Source organism: Cupressus sempervirens, chromosome 2 (assembly GCF_028749045.1).
Source record: "Cupressus sempervirens isolate cs-2001-9-10 chromosome 2, ASM2874904v1, whole genome shotgun sequence".
In the NCBI taxonomy this organism is placed as follows: Eukaryota; Viridiplantae; Streptophyta; class Pinopsida; order Cupressales; family Cupressaceae; genus Cupressus; species Cupressus sempervirens.
Genome location: NC_143119.1, coordinates 91,232,876 through 91,255,910, shown reverse-complemented (window position 1 = coordinate 91,255,910; position 23,035 = coordinate 91,232,876). Strand labels below are relative to the sequence as shown.

The window sequence follows — 23,035 nt, the reverse complement described above, 5'->3', positions numbered from 1 at the left end:
CCATCTGCTCGATGTAGAGGTTTTTGGAATCACACACTTCATTCAAGCAAGAACTTCCTTTATAACGGTGTTTGTTTGAGTTACCTAGACATGTTGATTCCAACAACCCAAGTAAATTAAATATTCCTTCCATTGTGTTGTACAAATGTTACAATGTATTTAATGTGAACTAAAAATGGTCTTCATTATGTCACTCTTTGACACAAGACCTTTCACTATTAGTAACCCAATCATGCACCAAAATCTCATTTAATATGCATAACATAATTATTTGATAGTCAAGCTGTCACATTCGTGTAACAAAGCATACAATAAAAACATACAACAAGATATTTAGATTTAGTAGGCACAATAGGATTTGATTCGTTTTTTAAAAAATGTAGTGCATGAAGCACCACAAAATAAACTTCTCCAATAAGTATTGATTTTATCTGAACCAAACATTTGAAGCATTTGACAGGTATATTTATTTTTGACTACCCATACTTATGAAATGGATTCAAAAGAGTCCTAGTTTTTCTTATTTGCATCGAAATTTTTAGTTCCTACCAAAGGCAGGATACTATTACATTCATTCAATTCATTTCTCTAATAAAACTGACCAATCATATTATAGAATTAAACAAACTTCTTATGTTTATATTTATATTTTATTTTAGATGATTATATATATCTCAATTTTCTAGAATTCGATTGGACAATAATAAATTTGATAAGGGTTAAAATTAATTTATGTCACCTACCTGCAGCCCTATCAGAATTTGTCAGCACCAACCCTACGAGATGTGATATGTGGCACTACATTTGGCGATACGAAATAGATATTCTCAATTCGAATTTTGGTTGCCTTCTTTGCAGTGGATAAGTTTCGTCCCCAAATTCTATTTTGGATTTTTGTGGACTTTTTAGTTGGATAAAATAAATTACACATGTTCAATTGAGTGAAAAGATTACTGCGAAAAGGTCAAAGTATACAATGAACCTATCTTTAAGGAATGAACAAATATGCATAAATATATTAAGTACCGAACAAAACATTTTTAAAACATTTTTAAACCGTCGAACTATTCAAACCTACCACTTTTTGGAGCAGCCAACATCGATGAGATATATTTTTGTTATCCGGTCATAAAGTGTTTCAATTTTTGAACCTATTAATCCCCTGGTTATGTGTGAAATATGTCCCATTTTAATCATTGGAATGGTCATTTTATCTCTTAAGTTTTTGTGAGTTTCTGAATCTTCATGTCTCCCGCTCGTTCCCAGCTCCGCACAGCACTTGAAATTTTTAAAATCCGACTTCCGAGCCCCAAGTTATTGCAAGGTTAATGGAGAGACCCAAAATACGCATTTTCAAGTTTATCATTAACCATTAACCTCTCAAAAAGGTTAATGATAACTTTCAAATCGCGCATTTTGGAGTAGGTTAATTAACCTCTCTAAAAATGCGTATTTATTAACCTCTCAAACAAGTTAATGATAACTTTCAAAACACACATTTTGGAGTAGGTTAATTGACCTCTCCAAAAACACGTATTCCTTAACCTCTTTGAGATAGTTATTAACCTATTTAAAATTCTTCCATGAGAAGTCAGACATGTAAATGGTTTTTTTTTCAAAAAGAGGGGGGTGCAGACATGGAACATGTGGATTGTGGTGACCATAGAAAAGGCCCAAGGTTCGTACAAGCAAAAAGCCTCTACAGAAAAGTGAGAAAGCTCGTTGCCAAGAATCGCAAAGAAAACTGATACCTTCGGTACTATTGAAGATGCTGAAGCGGCTGCAACGGATGATTGTATTATTCAGCAAAATATGTTGGGTGGTCCCCCTGATTGCTTTCCATAATAGGTTCACTTCTCAAGTGACGAGACTCATCCTAGCCAAGTATGACAAGAAATTATTTAAAGAGTTTCCAGAATATGAAAAAATTATGAAGGACCTGGGTATATTTGGGGAGACTCCAAAAGCCTATGGATAACTAATAAGTGATCCATTGTTAACGCGCGGAGTCTAATTAGAGAAGGAAACTATAGTGGAGAGTTTAACTACACAAATCTAGTTGCTTTCTTACAAAAGTGTGCTGCAGTTCAGGAAAATAAACTTTTAGCCGACGTGGGGAAGCATTTTGAAGATGCCACGAAAACGTGTTAGAAAATGATAGCAGTTTGCTTTATTAAAATGATTATCCAGCTCTCCCTGTGCTGTTTCAGTTCAGATTGCTCTCATGTTTCTCATCAATTTCCTCCCAAGGATGTGCGTGATTCTGTGGAGGCATACACTCAAGCATGAGAGATTCTAGATTTTGTCAATGCCGAGAATAATGCAGGAATTCTAAGCAAGGCCACTGATACATTCTCCCTTGAACTCCAAAAGAAAGTGGAGAGCAAGAGCCCTGTGCCCACAAGAATTATTCATTCCACCGATCATAACTGCATAAGTAGACTGTAGAACAATGAATGAAGTTGCAAATGAGGGTCTACAGAAAGCAACCGGGCCCAAAGGTTCATACATTAGGGATGGTGTGTTTGGTGACCCTGGACTAGGAGTTAGTGAAAAGAAGACAAATTGAAACATTTTGTCATCGCATTTCACCCAATAGATAATGTTCCAAAGCAGGTGATAGTGGGATTCAAAATCTTCATAGCCAAATAATCTCATCTTATCTCCAGCCAGTGATATGGGATTTCTTGATGAAATAGAGCTCGTGTAAAAAGAGAATGTTTATTTGTCCACCAAATCAGAACAAAATTGCATATGGTGTGTTTCTCTTGATGTCTATGCGTGGATAGAATTTTTGAGGCCTTGCATGAACAATATCAAAAGTCTTCTCCAAGAGTACTGGTTGATTGATCACTCGTATTTGCATTGAATTTGGTGTCCCAGCATTTGGAAGTTGTTCTTGAGAGTTGATTTAACAAAGGTGATGATGCACAATAAGTGTTTGATAGAATGTTCCAACTCCTTATAGTCTGCGGTGCGAAATTGATGAAACCCAAGATATCATTGTGACAAGATTCGAGTACTCAAGCCATCATATAAATAATGGGCTTTCCCAGCCGTGCCTTGTCACTTTCCAAAACGTCTTAGAGCCTCCATGTCCGTTAAGAAAAATCACCTTCACCAAATTTACAGAGCAGTTTGAAACCCAGGCATTGCAAGAAGACATATCATTCTTCCCTTTTTGGTGAGTACAGACAGAGCGTCCTTGTTGGAGCAGTGAACATGTTGATAGAGATATGCGTCAGGCAATTGTTTGTCAAAATGCTCCAATGAAAAGTGACTCCCAGACTATTATAATTGTGTGATATGTAAACATTCGAACAGATATCAAGACCTCTCAGATGCAACTACAGAAAGAGGGACATACCTCAGAGAACTCTAGCTAGCTGCCACTTTAGTTGTAGATTTTGTTAACAGAGCCACCTTAAGGAAGGTCATCGAGAAACATATATCATAATTGATAGCATCATATATTTGAAGGGCACGTTTCTCACATGTACATGTAGCTGAAGTCAATGCACTGGAATCAATCAATAAAATGCTATCTCTTGGGGATGTAGTATTTGCATGAATCATAAAGTTCCTCAACTTTTATCAAATATTTGTGGAGGCATGAATCAAATTATAGACTGGGCATCTAATTGTTTCAATGGAATGTTATGTGATACTCTCACACAATATGTGATAATTACAAGACAGATGAGAATTTTGGTACTTGTGTCTATACAAGGACCAGCCTTTCAATAGATCTCATCATGGAAGAAAAACACATTTCGTAGAGATAAGCACAATTGGAGGGATCATAAACATAAAGGTAGTGTTCATCGCACTCGTACACACCACATGCTCTTGATCTCTTCATGAGAAGGAGGGTATGCATTCATTAATAAAGCAATGTAACTTGAATGAATCATTCAAATATCAAAAGGAGATCAGCAAAGATTAATTATTCAATCTTCCTCTCGAAAGGTGTGAGGTCTAAGTTTCAAGTCATTCTTGGTTAATTTTCTTAAGGTTAATTAACCTCCCCAAAATTACGTATTTTGGAAGTGGTTATTAACCACGAAGAGGTAGTTATTAACCTCTATGTCTATATAAGGACTCATGTTGGCTTCGTAAAGGGGGACTTTTTGGTTTTAAAAATAAGGGAACACTATGCTGAAATTTTGATCTAGAGATAAATTTTGGAAAGTATGTACACTTGATAAGTAGGAGATAATTTCCACAATAAGTCAAATTATGATATTGCTATCAGGATTTAACTATGTGATTTTGAGTCAAACTCATTGACCCATGTTTCATGAGTAGTGATTCAACATGAATCCATCTCTCATGAGAATAAATGGAACACTTAGCACTCATTGGATCTAGGTGATGCTCACAGGGGTGAAGCATCGGGACTTCCCAAGAGGTCACCCATCCCAGTACTACTCCAGCCTGAGCATGCTTAACTACAGAGTTTCCTCTATGGTTTTATCTCTGAAATCGAAAAATCTCTATTATCTTCTTGGTGCAAGGAAATGAAATGAGATGTGCTTTGGGTTTCTTATTCTAAAATCAAAATTGTTATCTTCTGTAGTAGACATTCTCATGGTATTTTGCAAGTGTTTATGAATATTGAATGTGTTTGATAATACTAGTTGCTTTCAAGTGTAGTTCTTGATCACCTTTGTTATCACTCTTGTTTACCCAAGAAGGTTGTGAGGGGTGTGTGGTGCATTCGTCCTGGACGGCTTTCTCTTGATCTTTGAAGTTTTAGATTCTTTATTTGAAAACCCTTTAAAAATTATATCATACGAGAGAGCTGCCCCTCTAAACGCAGAGGAAGGCTGCATACCAAGGGCCTATCCAACTGTTGTGAACGGTTTGCCACACACTCCATTGGGCAAATTCTACTGTGACAAATCTGTTTACCGACAATTTTATCACAATAACCATTTACTAAAAGTAAAACTTTTACTTCTGAGAGAAAAAAGTGTATGTTCTTTAATTGGGTTGCATATTGTTATTATTTCATGTGGATAGTTCTAATCTATAAGTTAAATATTTAGGTATATGTTATTAGTTCCTGCCTATGACAGCGTTGAGATGCAATTTTTCCTATTTGACTAGTCAATTAGCTAATAGGAACAAAGTATTAAATTATAAGTTCTTGAATACATTATAGGTGTTTATTATTTTTATTTTGACTAATTTAAAATTTGTTACTTTTCGGATTTTCATTGGTGATAGCAAGGAGAAAAATATTTGTTGAGAAGAAAAATAGAGTTATTATTAGTATTACAATAGCTTTTTAATATTACGACAGCTTTTATATTAAATATTATTACAGTCAGAAGCTCTAGAGACTTCAGCAAAATGTGACAAGTCCAGAAACTTCCTGAACACTCTGCTTGTGCTTTAGCTTGCAGGTGGGAACCTGCAGAGTTCTTTGAGAATTTGAGACATCATTTTCAAGGTTGCAAAGGTTTGTATTGTGCTTAAGCTCGCAGTAGAACTCTACACCAAGGATGTCCATTTTCTCATGGAGCTCATACAGGTAGGATTTTGGTTTATATAATTCATGTTGTTTCTTTTCAGAATTGACATTGCCTATATTTTTTTGGGTCAGCAAAATTAAAATTTGGATGTTTCTGATTCAGCAGAATGCACAAGACGATGGATATGAAGCTGATGTTGAATGACCATTGGAATTTGTGGTAACAAGCAGAGATGTGAGTGGTGTGGGTGCCCCTTCTACTCTGGTGTTGTTCAACAATGAGAAGCACTTCACTCATTGAAACATTGAATCCCACTGCAGTGTTTGACGATCTGCCAATAGGGACAAATCAAAATGCTCTGTTCACTGGGCATAAAATTTATCTTGCAACTAATTGCAGCAAGAATCACACCAACTCTGCATATAGTATAATCCCAAGGGTCTCGCCTCTGCTAACCAGGTAAAAGGCACGTAAGCATATTATTTTAACAAAAATAACTAAACTATTATTTATTTAACCCATCAACTACTGTGGTTGATTCTGCATTTGGTATTTTGAATGTGGAATGAATCAAATTGTTATTTCGTACTAGAAGAAACCTTTTTAATTGCATCTACAAATCAAGAAAAGATTTTGAAGTTTACTTTTCTTTTTGTTAGAAGACATCATAAAACAAAAATCTCCTCCAAAATTGGTCGTTTTATTTTATGTTTTTATTTATGAAAACTTTACATAACTATATCATGAAATTGTTCAAATTTTTTATTTTTTCTAAATTCTTTATTATATTTTTGCATTCTTTTATTGTAAAAAATTAAATCTTTGAAGTTATCTTTTTTTAAATGAAAAGCTTAAATAAAAGTTTATCAAATCAAGTAAAAATATTATAATATAAAATTATAATATAATATAATATCAGAATTTGTATTTAAGTTTTAAATTATAATTTTACTATATAAATTAAAAAATATTATATGTAATAAAAGAATATGGATTAAAGATTATGTTTAATATGGAAAATATTAAAACATTATGCCATTAATGATTTTGAAGACTATCTAATTAATAAGCATATAAGGTATGACATCAAATATGCCATAGTTACCTATTTCCCTCTTTTATCTCTAGCTCTCTATTTCATGAGCTCTACCTCCCTTCATATCATTCTTAACTCCATCTTTTCCTATACCTGTAGCATTCAACCTACTTCTTTCTTCCCTCTTACTCTATTTCTTCATCGTTTCCTATATCTCTATCATTCTATCTACTTATCTCTTCCCCCTCACCTTATATCTTCATCTTCCACTAAACTATCCACATTTTAGGCAGGAACTTCGACGCTTTGTGTCTCTTGTTTTTTATGCACATGCTAATTGTAAATATGAGTTAAATGTTATGTTATGTCATTTTATTAATATATTTAAATTATTTGAGTTTTATTAGTTAGTATTATTAAGATTGTATGGCAATGACAAAGTATCATCATTCTTTACAATAAATCAATAATAACTTTATATTTGATACATATTAAAAAGGATAATCAATTATTAAAATTGAATAGTTAGTTATTAGTGTGTGTATGTGTGTGAGATTTACATTCACTAGACAAAATTTCTACCACTCTTTTACATGTAGCTGATCATTTCAAACCATACAAAATAAAGAATATTCTTTGAACTTTCATGTCTGATCCACTTATGCTTTAGCTCTTAAGTAATTATTACTAAAGTTAAATATATTTCATTCCACTTATATGGCTTAGTCTCATTTCACTACTTTCCAAACATGATAAAATATTGAAAATCATATTAATGTATAGCACTCATGGCTCTCTTTGTTATTGCAACCAACTAGAGGCACATAAGTAATGCTTGATTATTTAAACTTCACTCGTCCAAAAATTATTTTGGTTTTATGGTACAATCATCAACAAGTGTGTTGCAATTGTGATATGGAAAAGTAAGAATATTATTAAGTTATTTTTAGATTTTAATATAGTCAAATATAAAGACAAATGATGAAATTTTATTTCTACTATAAATATAAAAATATATGAAGAAGAGTGTTAAGTATTGATGATCCAAATTTTTGTACTAACATTTCTAATAAGACATTACTTTTTAATGCATTATACATTAAAAAAATCGCTTCCCAATATTGTTTTAGGTTTAAATTATTTACAATTTATTAGTTTTAAATTTAAATTTTAAAATTAATGCAATAGATAACTTACATTCGAAAGATAATATTAAATTACATTTAATAAAATATGTATGGCAAATTGAAATATTAAAATATGTTTTTATTTTTATTTTGGAGTTTTTTATCTATTGTCTTTAAAGATTATACTATTTGATAATATTTGATCATTTCTATTATTTTCTTACTTCTCTGTATCACAATTGTTATCTCTATCTTTATCCTTATTTCTTCCCTTATCTACCCTTAATTTTATTTCAGTTTCCATCCATTTCTTCTTCTAACCATTTGGCAAGAACTTTGACTAAATCAAAACTTGACAGTAGTGCTTCATTAATTTAATCAAGCTTTTGCATGATTGTTACATTGGGGTTGTGTTAGTGCTTGATCCAAAAGTATTTGAGAAAATCAACCTCAATTTATATGGATGCAAAATAAATTTCAAATGGAACACAATTAAAAGTGATCATCCTATCACTGGTAGTTCCTTAAAATCGAGGACAAGAATGAATGTTTCAATATAGTACTAGATTGTTTGACTTGACATCTAATGTTAGCTTTATCATTGTGCTCAATACACATGAACATGAGGCCAATGCTTGAGGAAAAACTTTAGCAACATATATAGAATTGTCTAACAAACCCTAGGTTACACTTGGGATTAGGAGATGCTTGATTCATATCATCCTATATCACCTATGTCATGTTCAAGCCAACCAAAAAATATCATATGTTTGTCAAAGTTAACAAAACATTGGGAATCCATCTTTTATTGAGTTTTCATATAGTTATCCAACAACCAAAGGGAGTAATAATCATATGTATATGTTGGCAGACAGATAAAGATAGAAATTCTAATGCATTGTAAGAAGACAATTCCAGCTCCAAAAAAGCTGGTTTGTATTTTCCAAATGTATTCACTTCGGATTTCCATCCACCATTATCTGTAATCAAGACACCAAAATTCTAAATTACTTTGGTTAGTTAAGACACAAAGCTAGACAAATCCATTTCTTTCCAACTACAAATGCATCTCCTTTTGGAAGCAACACACTAGATAAGTATCCTTTCTTTCAACTTATTTGCAAAAGAGTTCTTTGTAGCTCTATTGCTTTCAACCCTTTTTGGATCTGTCTTTCCAACCCTTGATACCAATCAATAGGTCCTAAGGCAAACATTTCCTTCATATACTTCAAGATCCAATAGTGGACAAGTGAGTTATGTTGTTTTCCCCAAAATGAGTAGCCCTAGGTAGGGTTTTATGCAACCTGCACTAAAATTGTCATAGTTTTCTCCAAACTTAAGGAAATTCAACCAAATGAAAAGTAACTCATTTATCTTTCCAACTATATCAAGAAAGAAGGATTGGAAAATAGAAAAATGCCTACAAAATGATTGCTTCATTCATCCCAAATCTTCAATTACAATGTCTCTCCCTCTTAATTCAACTTCGGAGTGTGTTTTAAAAGACATGGCCCTTCATCTCCGAATAATTCATAACCAATTTCCAAATTTAAACATAAAAAGACACCTTTTTACTCACCAATGAGAAGAAGATGAAAAGTTACTTTGACAACATTGACCATATCTTAACACTTGTACTCCTAGGACCCTACTAGGACACTTACAAATGTAAAATGGTCCAAAAAGACTTTATTACATGGAAACAACTCAAAAGAAAACAAAATAGCTACTTTGACCACCTTGAAGACTTCATTGCTTAATGGTTACTCTTGCATTAGGGAGTAAAGGGGATGATTCAAGAATTATATACCCCGAACCTAAACCTTTTCAATTTAGTTTCCAGAAGCTTAATTTGCACATCCTAAGGTACAAATCTATCCTTATCTTTTGACTTCTTAACCCAAGTATTTTCCTTTCCCTCCTTATTTTAACCAATCAACCTTCTCAAATGAACACTAACATTATTTCCTCTGCAAACTTAGCAATATGTCCTTTTTTTGGCAATTATAACATATAACACCATATTGTAGAGCATTCCCACTTCTTCTCACATTAGATTTACAATCACTAGCCTTGTGGAAAAACTTATTGCACATGTAACAATAACCATTGAAAGATTGAGCATTCCTAGCATTGTTCATATTCATAAGAATGTTCCTCATCATTCCACTTAAAGCACTAACCATCAAATGGTTGAACTCTTGAAGGCCAACATGAATTCATGTTCATTCTACTACTACATTTTGCAGCATTATTGTCTAATTTTATTGCAAGAAGGACAGTTACCATTTAAAGTTTTAAGAGTGCCTAGTTTGAGTAGCTTGATTTTGAACAATTCTTTTGAAGTTCTTCCTCTTGTTTTGGACTTGAGCAAATTTTCTTTGATCTCCCTCAAGTTATTTGGATTCATCTTGAATCTTTTCTTTACTATTTCCATGCATATTAAATTGTCTCCAAATCTTCTACCTTTCTACCTTTTCAAACCATGGCCACCTTTGTTCTTCTGTGATTTTTGGAAACTAACCATCTCATCAAGTAAATCACTGTCAAGTTTCGAACCCTTTTCAATTTGTTTTCTTGCATCTTCCATTTCGCTTCTCAAAGCAACAATGTCACCCTCATGTTTTGCATTCAGACAATCACTAGTCCTCTTGCCTTCTTCAATTTGTATTTTTAACTTGACTTTTAAATCATTTAATCAAAACAGAAGCAGCACCACACAAGAACACCAAGATTTTTACATGGAAAACCCATTAAAAACCACAATGATGATCAACTCACAGTATATGAAACAAGCCTTTTATAAGATTTGTTTTAGGTTCACTGCTAAGGAAATTCACTACTCCATGAATGGACATGGTGGCTAAGGCACACTACCCTAGGACAAAACACAATAGACTTGCAAACTGAAGATCAAATTTTGAGAGCAAGATATAACGAGATTACAACAAAATGCAATAATGTCAACTGTTGTAGAAGCATTTGACAAAATGTTGATAATGCAATTTTGCTTGTAGCCAAATATTCTATTAAATTGATTATGCACTCTTCTTAATCAGTAGATACATTACTGATCTATTTTCTCAATTACAAATCTTCACATCAACTCTCACATCTCCAAAAATAATTTACATATATGACCATTTTTCAAGACCTCTCATTTGGATATGGCAGGAAATGACATCCATTAAAAACCAAGGTTGTAGGAAACAACAACTGCACTTTGCAAGTACGTATATCACCATACCTAAAATGGGTACTGGTAGGGTATGCTTCGAACACGGCCTAGAAACTGTACAGACACATCTCAAAAAGACAATCATGATTTCAGCTACCCAGAAACAAAGGGATTCAGCTGCCCAATACTGAGCCGAATCTAAAATAAAATTCTATGTAAAAAAAGCGGATCCAAATCTGCACATAGTTCCTTTGGAGTTGGGTGAAAAACAAGTTGCTTACTCCGCTAAGATTTATAATTTCCTACCCCCACTTCTATGAAGCCTTCCTTGAGAGATCAAGATTTTCCTATTAAAGGAATTATTAGCCAAACTAAAGCGGGGTCGTCCAAAAAAGAGTCTCATGGGGTGCAAAAATCCTTTGGCTCCTTAGTTGCTACTTCTTTGAATAAAGGTGAATCTAGGGTGATTTTGGGAATTTATTCTCTCAAATGATCTCCAACTCCCCTTGAGCAAGAAGGGAAAAAGAGGAAATCCATTCTATCAAAGAAGTTGAGGGTCATTTTCCTAAAAGTCAAGCTATCACGAAGGTTGAATTAAAACCTACACCAGCTAAATCTTGTAAAGTGGCAAAGAACATTACTTCATCTCAAGATAGGCTCATAGGTAAAATGACAGTGGTTGAAAGATCAAAAAGATTGCCAATTAAACCTCTCAAGATTCAAGAGATAGAATTGATTTATGAAATTAAGAAAAGTTTCAATGGTATTTCTCACACTTACAAATTGATAATTTATTTTGCAGTTAATAGCTTAGTTACCTGGGTTCAGCATATTGGCCCAAGAACAATGTGGGTTCGAACCGGTTCAAAATTTGGGCCCAGTTCGACCTAGGTTTGACCAGGGTTCGAATTTCCCTGGGTTGGTTAAAACCCACAGCCCAGAATTCAAACCTGGGCGAATTTGGGCTGACCAGATTGAACCTGTCTCGAATTTGGGTCGAATTTCTATTGTTGGCAGACTTTCAAGTCATTTTTATAACAAAAAATATGTTTTGAGGTCCGATTGCCCTAAAAAGTGAATTTAAGTAGGTTATGTTGGCTTCTAACATCATTTGTGGTGTGCAAATAGGTGATTTTGTGAGCAAATAGGTGATCGAGCAAAAGAAGTTTGTGCAAGGTGGAGTTGGAAGACTAGATTGTTAGCTATAACGAAGTGTTTGTGTCTCATTGCCACATCTTTGCAAGCTTACAATGCTAGGAAGAGGTAAGTTCTTGTTCTATTTTGCTTTTGTTTCAATGTTTCATAAATATGAAATATTAAAGGCTAGAGTTTTAAAATTTATTCTCAATAATAATATCAATATGTCAATATGTACACAATTTTTTATCATAGGAAAAGGAGCTTCAAAGGGATCTACATCTTCCTCAGTAAGAAATGCCAATATCCCACAAACAAAAGAACCCCCATCTAATTTTCCTTTGTGGAAGTATGTGGATATTCTAGAACCTCTTCCAGGAGGTGGTGGCTTCAATTGGAAATGTTGGGGTTGTGATGTAGGAATAGTTCATATTATCGTATGGTGGGTCATTTGTATGGATACCCAAGTAGAGGAGTGAACAAGTCTCCAGGAAAAAAAATGCACTTGTGCCAAACTTAGTAGTATTAAAATATATTGAAGAGCATGAGCAAGCTAGAGAGAGAGAGAGAGAGAGAGAGAGAGAGAGAGAGAGAGAGAGGAACTTAGACAAAATGCCATTGATGGCAATAAGAATAAGAAAAGAACAAAAGGAATGAAATCCACCCCAGATGTTGTGATAGAAAATCAACCCTTCTATACTACCTCAGCTGCCCCTGATTCTCAAAATGAAGCACCCATTCAACACAAAAGAAAAGGACCACTTGAAACTGCATTTCAAAATCAAAGTAGGGAAATTGCTGACATTGATGTGGCAAGATGCTTATATGGAAATGGGTTGTCTTTTAATCTTATTCGCTCTCCATATTTCAAGCAGATGTTGAGAAGTGCTAATAAAGCACCTGCAGGGTATTCAGGTCCCAGTTTTGAGAGAGTACGAACCACCTTGTTGGATGACGAGGTCAAGCTGATTGATGAGCAATTGAAGCCCATCAAGGATTCATGGATTGAGACAGAGGTAACAATTGTTTCGGACGGGTGAAAGGATGCTAGAAATCGTCCATTAATCAATGTTTCGGCGGTGTCCCCTAAAGGGGCAATTTTTTTTAAAGCAATGGATTGTGAGGGGCATGTAACAGATGGGCCATTCATTGCTAATATCCTAATTGAGGCCATTAAACAAGTGGGTGCAAATAACATTGTCCAAGTTATAACGAACAACCCAAAGAATTGTAGAGCTGTTGGTTTGTTAGTTGAAGAGAGATACCACCATATGTTTTGGACACCTTGTGCAGTTCATTCATTCAATCTTATGCTACAAAAGATTGGGAAGAGTATAAAGTGGATCAAGAAGATGTATGTAGAAGCTGAGGACATCTAGATGTTCATCACAAACCACCACATGACTCAAGGGATATTCAGAATGTTCTCACGTTTGGAGTTGCTGAAGGTAAATAAACTTGAACTCAAGTTAATAATTTTTTTTAAAATAATATCTTACAATTTCTAATTTTTTGATTATGTAATGATGTATATTCTTTTATCAAGTATGTATCTAACAATTTGTATTGTTTTTGCTCTATTTTATGTTAAAGGTTGCTGAGACACGTTTTGCATCAAATGTAATCGTCTTGAGACGACTTATGCAAGTGAAAGAGGCCCTTACTAATATGGTAACCAGTAACAATTGGGCTATATGGCAGCAAAGCAATACTAAGAGGGCAACCATAATAAGGAGGAGGATATTGGATGAAAATCGGTGGGAACGTGTGGAATATCTCATTAATCTCACCACACCCATTATGATCATGCTTAGGTACGCAGACATCGATAGCCCTTGCCTTGGAGAGATCTATGATGGCATAGAATCAATGCTTGAGAAGATCAAGCAAATTGTAAATGAAAAGGAACAAGATCCTAAAGAGACCTTCTTCAAACAATTGTGAGCAATAGTTATAGAAAGATGGAACAAAATGACCACTCATCTACATTTGCTTGCCTATGCATTGATGCCCAAATACTATAGCACCCAATATACTAATCTACCAGGAAGGCTACCACCCAATAGAGACATAGAAGTGTATAATGGCTACAAGGCAGCATTTGAAAGACTCTTTCCTAATGATGAAATGCGAGATTTGATTATGGTTGAGTTCATATAGTTTGTGGAAGCAAAAAATTTAACTAATGATGTTGTTTGTCATCGGTTTAGGAAGGATGCTTATAGTTGGTGGTACCTCCATGGCCAAAGATTTCAAAGGTTGCAGCCCCTTGCAATCAAAGTGATATCACAAGTAAGTTTAATTTTTTAAAAATTGTTATTAGTTTCCTTTGTCTAAAAAATTGTTAGTAATTCTAAGATTCAAGTTACATAATTTTAATTTTAATTTAATTGTTTACATGTCATGTCTTCATAGATTGCTAGTTCATCTACTTCAGAGAGAAATTGGAGCACATAATCTTTCATCCATTCAATGAAGCGCAATAGGTTGCAATCAAAAAGAGCGGAAAACTTGGTGTATGTGCATTACAACTTGCGTCTCCTCTCGCACAAGACTAAAGAATACAAAGAAGGGGAGACAAAGAGGTGGGATGTAGATGCAGAGTTGGCGGACTTGAATATTTCTACTTCTCAGCTTACAATTGAAGACTTTGAAGATTTTGATGCCCATACTATTGTTGTTGGTGCTGATCCCATTGGTCTTAGGGGTATTGCTGAGTCAACTAATGCAGAAGGACTACGAGAAGAAGAAGAAGAAGAAGATGATGATGAAGATGTATATTAAAATTTTATACATTATGATTACTTGACTTGAAGTTGAAACAATGATACTTGAACTTGTTGTTATGATTCATGGATAATGATTTACTTTTAAGTTCTAATGTTTTGAATCTCTGATGTTGAACTTGAAAATTGAAATATATGATGGTATGATCTTTATTCATGATGCTATGTTTACAACTTACATGTTTAAAGTTTATGCCTATGGCATTTTTGTTGTTTAAATGATTAAGTTAGTTTACATCGTATGATTTTATGATACACTATGCTTCTAGGCTTCATAAATATGTATATATATAATTTTTTAACATTTTTATATGTTTTTTGTACAGACAAACCCAAAACCCTTTCCAAAAAATTTCCGTACCAGCGAACCGGTTCTTCGAACCCGTATTTCAAACCAAACCCAAACTACTAACTAAGCTTAATAGGAAGTAGCCGATGGTGATTCTCATGCCTACCAATTGGTAAAATTATTTTTTATTATATTAAAACATATCAAAGGTCCCTTCCTATTAAGGTACTATTTTGAAGAGCTTGGAACCAACTCTTTTGACATCTGTTTGTTTGTATTAAAAGCAGTATTCATGGCTTAAAAATACTATTCAAGGAAAAAATAAATATTGCTTACAACTAGAATCAAATTCATCATGAGAAGCATTCCATCAAGGTCTTAAGGCATTCAAAACTGGTTTTCCCAAGGCTCTTGAGTCCACATCTAATATATTTTATATTTATCCAAGGGCTTTGAAACCATTCAATCAAGATGGTGAGGTACTTTACATACCAAGATGGCATTGTATGAAATCTTTTGGCAGAGAGCCTTAAAATAAGACAACTTCCATATATGAAGTTTTAAATTTTAATTGAATAAGTTTGTCATCAATTTTAATTGAATAAGACACTAATCTCCAAATTTAGTTGAACAATGCAATCATGTAGTTATAAGAGTTAGTTTCAATCAAAACACATATAGTTCATAAGTTGCATATACATTTTGTCCATAGTAGGTTTACGTTTTATTTTATAGGAATCATCCCCTTCCAAATTGAAGAGCAGATTTGCTGCACATCTATTCTATTTTGTGCTGCACTAAAAGATGTATGCTAAAAGACTAACAAGGTTTAAAAAATAGAAACAAACGAGTAAAAGTAGATCTAAGAATGACATACTATAGACATATATCTCATCTTCTGATATAAGTACTCATATCCAAAATTTGCATTGCCAAGTTTCCAAAGTATTGAGGAACACAATCTTTTAGAAGGTTAGCATTGTCAATTGTTTTTTAAGTACATTTCAGCTACAAGTAGAAGTAGAGCTAAGAATGATGCACTACAATTATGTGTCTTTCTCCTGATCTAAGTCTTCGTAAACTAATATTTGGGTTGCCAACTTTCAAATTATTGAGGAACACCATCTGCTAGAAGGTTAGTTGTGTGAGTCCTTTTAAAGATACAGATCAGTTTGTATAACCTTTTTATAGAAGTGTCATGATATAAATCAACACAAACTATGAACGCAATGCAACCATTTCTAGTAATAAGACCTATTTGAAAAGTAACAATTTAGGTCCGATTAAATATTATATAAACACCCAAATTGAACATACAGCATATAAAACTATTGGCAATACTTGCAAAGACTCACTCTGCAAATAAAATAGAAAACATCTTTTGATAATTTATATAGTGATGTGAAATATGATGTTAGACAAAACTGAAAAGAACTTGAAAGAAAAGAGTAATGAAGGTGGAGGTAGAATAACATTTTTGGGTATATTTACCTCTTAAAGCAACAGCATTAGAGGACATAACAAACATATCAGTGATATAAACCGTTAATGATGGAAAATCCCAAACCTGTAGAGGATGAAAACGGCAAGTATAATGACCATCAAAACCAAAATGAATACCAAGCAGATCAATTATCCCATATAAATCATCAAATCCAAACTATTTATTAAAAAATTCAATAATACCCTATATAATCAAAATGGTATGTACGAATCAGACAATGTGTACACTAGAAATTTCCAAATTCATTAACTCAGAACCCAGAATAATCAAAACCAAATAGCATAATAAAAATTTGTAAGCATGCAAAGATTAAAATTCCAATACCCATCAAAGCTTTCTAACAAACGAAGTACCTACATACCATCATCGCAAGGATGAATATCTTGAAGTAACTTGAGAAGAGGACTGCCATATAAACCTCCATATAACTGTGAAAAACACAAGCAATGGTTAATATGTGTAAAGCTAGTCTATATAGTTATTATTACACTCATACCTTGACCCAGTAGTCATCTCTTGTATCAAAAATGCACGTTCAAAAACCCAAATCAGGCAAATACTTGGCAAGTTAAGTTTTCCTTTGATCTAGGAGCTTGTAAAGACATTAAAAATATATAAATTTGTAACTTAAATTTTCAATATTTAAAAAATATCAAATAGTAAAGTTCCCAGGCTAATTCCATCTCTTTATTGAAGATTAAATTCTATAATCTCAACAAAAAAATTTGAATATCTATATGTTAAAGAATTCCCAGAGTAATTCTGTCAGAGTATACGGGAAGAAATGCTCAAAATATTTACTGCCAACAATATGATTTATTGCAGGTCTAGTAATTCCACATTAACAATGAATTACAATATAGAAATCGCTAACTAGCATTCAATTTTCCTTGTTTATTCGTGCTTATGTTTTGAGCAGAATATTAAGGGAGAAATTAACAGTAATCTGACCTTCTTTAGTGAACAGCATTACTGTAGACTCCAAGATGGATTACGAATAGCTTGTTTGCTTCTAACAGCACAAACATTCCCATATTCATCTATTCAATCACTGGAACAGAGCATCGATTCTTTCTTCACTGCTACTGAATTCACATCAAAAGCTCAAAGCATCCAATGCCTTCCTTAATGTGATGATGTATCCAGAACCTACTGGAATGGCAGGTATATTTGTCCGATACCTCTTCAAAGTCTATCCCCAGTTCCTATCAACCTTTCATCCTTCATGCCTCAGGGCATGTATGAGCATTGGGACTATATGTTAAGGAAATAGGAGCAGATTAATACCTTATTTTGTATGTATATCTCTCTTTGTATGCACTTTTAATTTTGAGTATCCTTGTTGATGAACTCTTCTAATAATCTTCTTGCAGATCTATATATACGGCTGCCAACTTGTAAGTATATCTTAAATTTTATTTCAATGCTGCAATTTATATATGAGAGAGATTGCTACTATTGTAATAACTCTGCTGTTAAATTTCAGTGTGTTCCAATAAGTAGCAACCTCTCATTATAAATGTGAGAATAGAGAACATGTCCATGTAGGGACATGACCCTACGTGGCATGCCCATTAACCATATGCAGCAATTCATAACCAAATGAGAAATGTTGTTTCATGAGTGCAAACTGCATTATGTTATATTAACACCAATTGCCAATCTGCATGATCGTTAATTGGTAATACCAATTATTGTGGACAATACGATCTGCATAATAATTATTAATTTGTTTGGTATCTCCATCCAACAACATTTATAACAATGGTTACACAGATTTTTAATTCAATAGGATTAGAATATTTTTTAATAATTAATAATCATTAGATAATGTGAAGACAATTTAAGAGAATATATATATATATACATTAATTATCTAATGGTTATTAATCAGATATAATATTGATTAATCATAACAGTTAATCTCTTTATTGAATCAATCCGACTGAAACTACAACATTAACATTCCCTCTTAGCTAGGGATGACTATTTATTAGATCAACACACCGTGCTCTCAAGTAATGAGAGAGAAATATCATCTCACTGTGGTATTCTACAAATGATGTGAAGAATAACAATACAGATCCATTATTTGAATATTATCTTATGGCATCATCAAAGCATGGTATAATTATGAATTTCAACCAATAGATATTCACCATACTTATATTTTCTTTGGTATGTGCATTGGCATCAAGTCTCATGATGTCTACCAATAAAATATATGCACATGGTGCCTCCAATACTAAGTTGCATAGTGTATACCATCCCATATCTCAGTAACGTAACTCAGTTACATAAGAGACATACTATCGTGATCTCCATACACATCAACCAAATGACATCCATCATGATAGTGAGATAAACTATTGTTAAGATCATCACCTTTCATGGTGTCTCTACATTATTATATAGTAACTCACATGATAAACGAATAGACACATATATCTTTTTATTTAAAAGAAAACTTAACTGAGACTCAATCTCAGAAAATATAATTAAATTTTAATCATACCAAGTTTACCTCTGAAGTGATCCACTTCTAATTTTGCGAGGGGGCTGGTAAGAATGTCAACAGTTTGCTCATGTGTAAATATATCTCAGCTGTATGACATTTCTTTCCACGATTCCACCATATCTCTGATATAATGGTAAGGGATCTCCATGTGTTTTAATTTGTTAAGAAATATTAGATTTGCTGAGAGTTTTCTACAACTCTGGTTATTACAGTATCTAATAGTGGGGTCCATGGATTGACCAAACAACCCTACCAGTAATTTTCTCAACAGTATTGCTTCTCAAGTTCCCATGGATGCTACAACGTACTCAGCTTTTGTAGAACTTTGTGCAACTGAAGATTATTTTTTGTTGAACCAGGATAACATGGCAGAACCTAAGTTGAAATGGCACCCTGTGGTGCTTTTTTTATCAACACTGTCGGCCCAATCTGCATTTTCTTTTCTATGTAGATGTATATCAACATTAACATATTTTAATCCAGGTCCAATCATTTCATGACGATACCTAATGATATGTTTTGCTGCCACAAGATGTATTTTCCTGGGTTCACATGTGAATTAACCGAGAGTATTCGTAGCATAGCAAATGTCTGGCCTGGTACTCACTAAATACATTAGGGATCCAATTATCTGACGATAGAGTTAAATTAGCTAATTCTGATTTCGAGGCTGCATCTTTCAACTTATGTAGAATTGTTTCCATAAGTGTAGACATAGGTTTGCAGTCCATCATTCCAAATCTGTTTAGAATATCAATCGTGTATTTACCTTGATTTAGAAGGATACAATTCTCTTCTTTTCATACTTCTAGTCCCAGGAAGTAATGCAGGAGGCCCAAGTCCTTCCTATCAAATTCAGAAGCAAGGTATTGTTTGCATTTCATAATAAAATGATCCTCACCTGTGATTAGTAAATCATCAACATAAAGAACTAGGAAGGATTAACATATCACAATTTGTTACCTTGAAGTAAAGGTTGGGATCTGCTTCATTTTTCAAGAATCCCAACTTGGTGATATGACTATCTATCCTTTCATACCAGGCTCTAGGGGCTTGTTTGAGGCCATAGAGAATTGTCTTCAATCTGCAGACATGAAAAGTGCTATCATGTATAATAAACCCTTCAAGTTGCTCTTGGTATACTTCTTCTATAATGTCATTCAAGAATGCAGTCTTTACATCCATCCAATGTATTTTCCATCAATTTGAGGTGGCAATAGCAATAATGGTCCTTATTGAAGTGTACCTAGCAACTAGGGAAAATGTTTCTTCGTAATCAATTCTTGCCTTCTGAAAGAAACCTCTACCAACAAATCTCGCTTTGTATTTTTCAATACTACCATATGTTGCGTGTTTGGTTTTAAATGGCCATCTGGATTAAACAACTGATTTCTCTTTAGGCTTGGGTACAATGTCTCAAACATTGTTCTTTAGAATGGATTGATACTCTTCAATCATGGCACTTTCCAAACTTGATGCTTCAATGTGTCTTCAGTATTTGTAGGTTCAAACTCAATAATTATAATTTCACTCATAAGAGCAATATAATTTGACTAACTTCTAGGCTTCTTGTTTTCTCTAAATGTGCCCTTAGGTGCAGCATAATTCTCTGTTTCTTCAAGAACTTTCCTTGCCCAGAGTGGTATTTTTCTATTATTATTAGCAGGTTCAAAAGACTCTGGAGTAGAAATGATAGGTTCATTATTTTCTACGCGTGTCTCCCTTTGTAGTTCAGTGTCAGAATCCTCTTCTATACCTTTTAATGTTAGAGTTCTTAGGCCAAGTATGAACTTTGCATCCCTATAGTTGGATGTGGAGGCGGAAGCAGGTGGAAGTGGGAGTTTTTTATAGTTTTCTAAGCGTTGGGCCCGTGGATTCCTCCGGATGCATCTATTTGGATGGCTTCTGGCCAGCATCTACAAGGCATTCAGACACATCTGGAGGAATTCACTATTACGAAGTAATTGGAAAATATTTTCTTGATATTAACAATGATCAAGAATCAATTTATACAAGAGATTGAACGATGTTTCCTTAGTAAACAATCGTAAAGAATAGAAACATTCTATTCTAGAAACAGAAAACTAAATATTAGAAACTTTCTAATAAATACAGAAGAGTACAATAGATAACCATTAGATAATAAACAGAGATAATAGAAACTATCTAATCGTAATACCTCCCTTAATGGTTAATCTATCCAGAGCACGAAGCTGTCAAAAAGCATAAAAGGCAAATTCTATCTACTCAAAGTGCTCCACACTATTTGTTGTGGGCTGTGATTCAAATTGCTTAGATGGGGCAATTAAGCGCTAGTGCAAGAGCATCTAGGCTAACTCCTAGTCCTAGCTCTACATTTTGGGTTTTTGGCTTGTACTAACCTTAGCCAAGTCAGTTGGTTGTGTTTGGACCTTAGAAGGTCATGTGTGTTTGCTCCTAGGTGGATTTGACTAGGCTCAATCCATTCTAGTTGTTTTGGTTTGGCTTGAGTTTAGGTTGTTAGGGGTTATGGGTCTTATAACCTAAAATTTTGAGGAAGGTACAGTTTTGAGCTTATCTTGTCCTCTGATGTTTTTACATCCTTTTGCATAGATTGGAGGTCCTACATTGTCATTTGGACAAAAAGTTGAGAAAGATGTCAAAAAGATGTCAATTGTGTTAATGTTTTAGCATCAGTAGAAGTAAAACATTGATTATTTGATATACTAATTTGTATTTATGTTTTTCAGATAAATTGTTATTGGTGATTCTTATATATAATATATATTATATATGTAATATAATATATATTATATATTATGCATTATATATCTTATATATATAATATATGTAATATAATATGTATTATATATATTATGCATTCTATATTATTATATAATAATATAATATTATACTTTTTCAAGCTTGGCCAGTTCTTTATCATAATTCATTATTTGCAAATCTCCGGAAATGTATTCTGGCATTGGTTGTTTGGGCTATTTGGTGGGAACGAAATAAATGCATTTTCAAAAAAGAGTGTCATACATTAGAAATAGTTTTGGAGGGAATTGAAAGAACTATCTCAGAGGTGACAAATTCAAGCTTGAAAAATATAAAATTTAATCTTGTTGTTACTTCTTGGGATTCTCAAGTGATTCAAAGTTGGAAACAATTATTCATTCCAGATGGTTGAAAAATCAATAATAATTCTTCTTCTTCCTTATCCCGTAACCAAACAATTTGGAGACCACCAGATGGAGGATATTGGAAACTGAATTTCGATGGTGCATCAAGAGGAAATCCTGGCCCTTCTGGTTTGGGTGCGTGCATCAGAGACTCAAATGGAGATGTTGTGGTAATTACAGCCTCTCCTTTGCCTATTGGTTCAAACAACATGGTAGAGGCCCAAGCTCTGCTTGTTGGTCTCATACTAGCCAAACAAGGAAACTTCCGCTTGCTGCATATTGAAAGAGATTCTTTTGTCATTATAGAAGCTTGTATACATAAGAGTATTTTTTCATGGAAATTAAAGTATATTCTTATTCAAATTTGGAGGCTCCTAGATGAATGTAAAGATGTTTGCATTTCACATACTTTTAGGGAAGGGAACCAAGTTGTGGATTTTTCATCAAATATGGGTTGTGATGGGTTGTTAGTTTCATCAATTCATCCTTTACCTATATTAGAAAAACATGATGCCCTCAAAAAATTAATTGAGGATGAGAGGACTGCTGGCTTGTGTTCGCATAAGACTATTTGATCACACTGCATATTGTGGAATAATCAGTAATTGAGGTTGACAAGACTGATGGCTTGCATTCGCACAAGTCTACTTGATAATTTCGTGGCATACTCAGTACTTGTGGTATTTATTCTATATGTTGTGAATCGCTCTTGCTTCATGTGGAAATTTAAGTCATTATGGAGGTGTTTGGATAGTACAAAAAACAGTTTTATTGAAGGACATATTGTGTGCGAATTCACATGGTATTTATGCCAAT

The 23,035-nt window shown here is 33.6% G+C and overlaps 1 protein-coding gene across 3 annotated transcripts in view; it reads right to left on the bottom strand.

Annotated features, from left to right (window-relative positions):
• LOC149571178 (protein ARV 2-like) overlaps positions 1-23,035 on the bottom strand; it is a 150,848-nt gene that overhangs the window by 18,053 nt on the left and 109,760 nt on the right. For all 3 annotated transcript variants that reach the window (XM_089812745.1, XM_089812746.1, XM_089812747.1), the window contains 2 exons: positions 16,899-16,965; positions 16,525-16,600 (listed from right to left, as the gene is read on the bottom strand). In XM_089812745.1, coding sequence (XP_089668871.1) covers positions 16,525-16,600; positions 16,899-16,965 — 143 coding nt within the window. The remainder of the gene's footprint in view (positions 1-16,524; positions 16,601-16,898; positions 16,966-23,035) is intronic.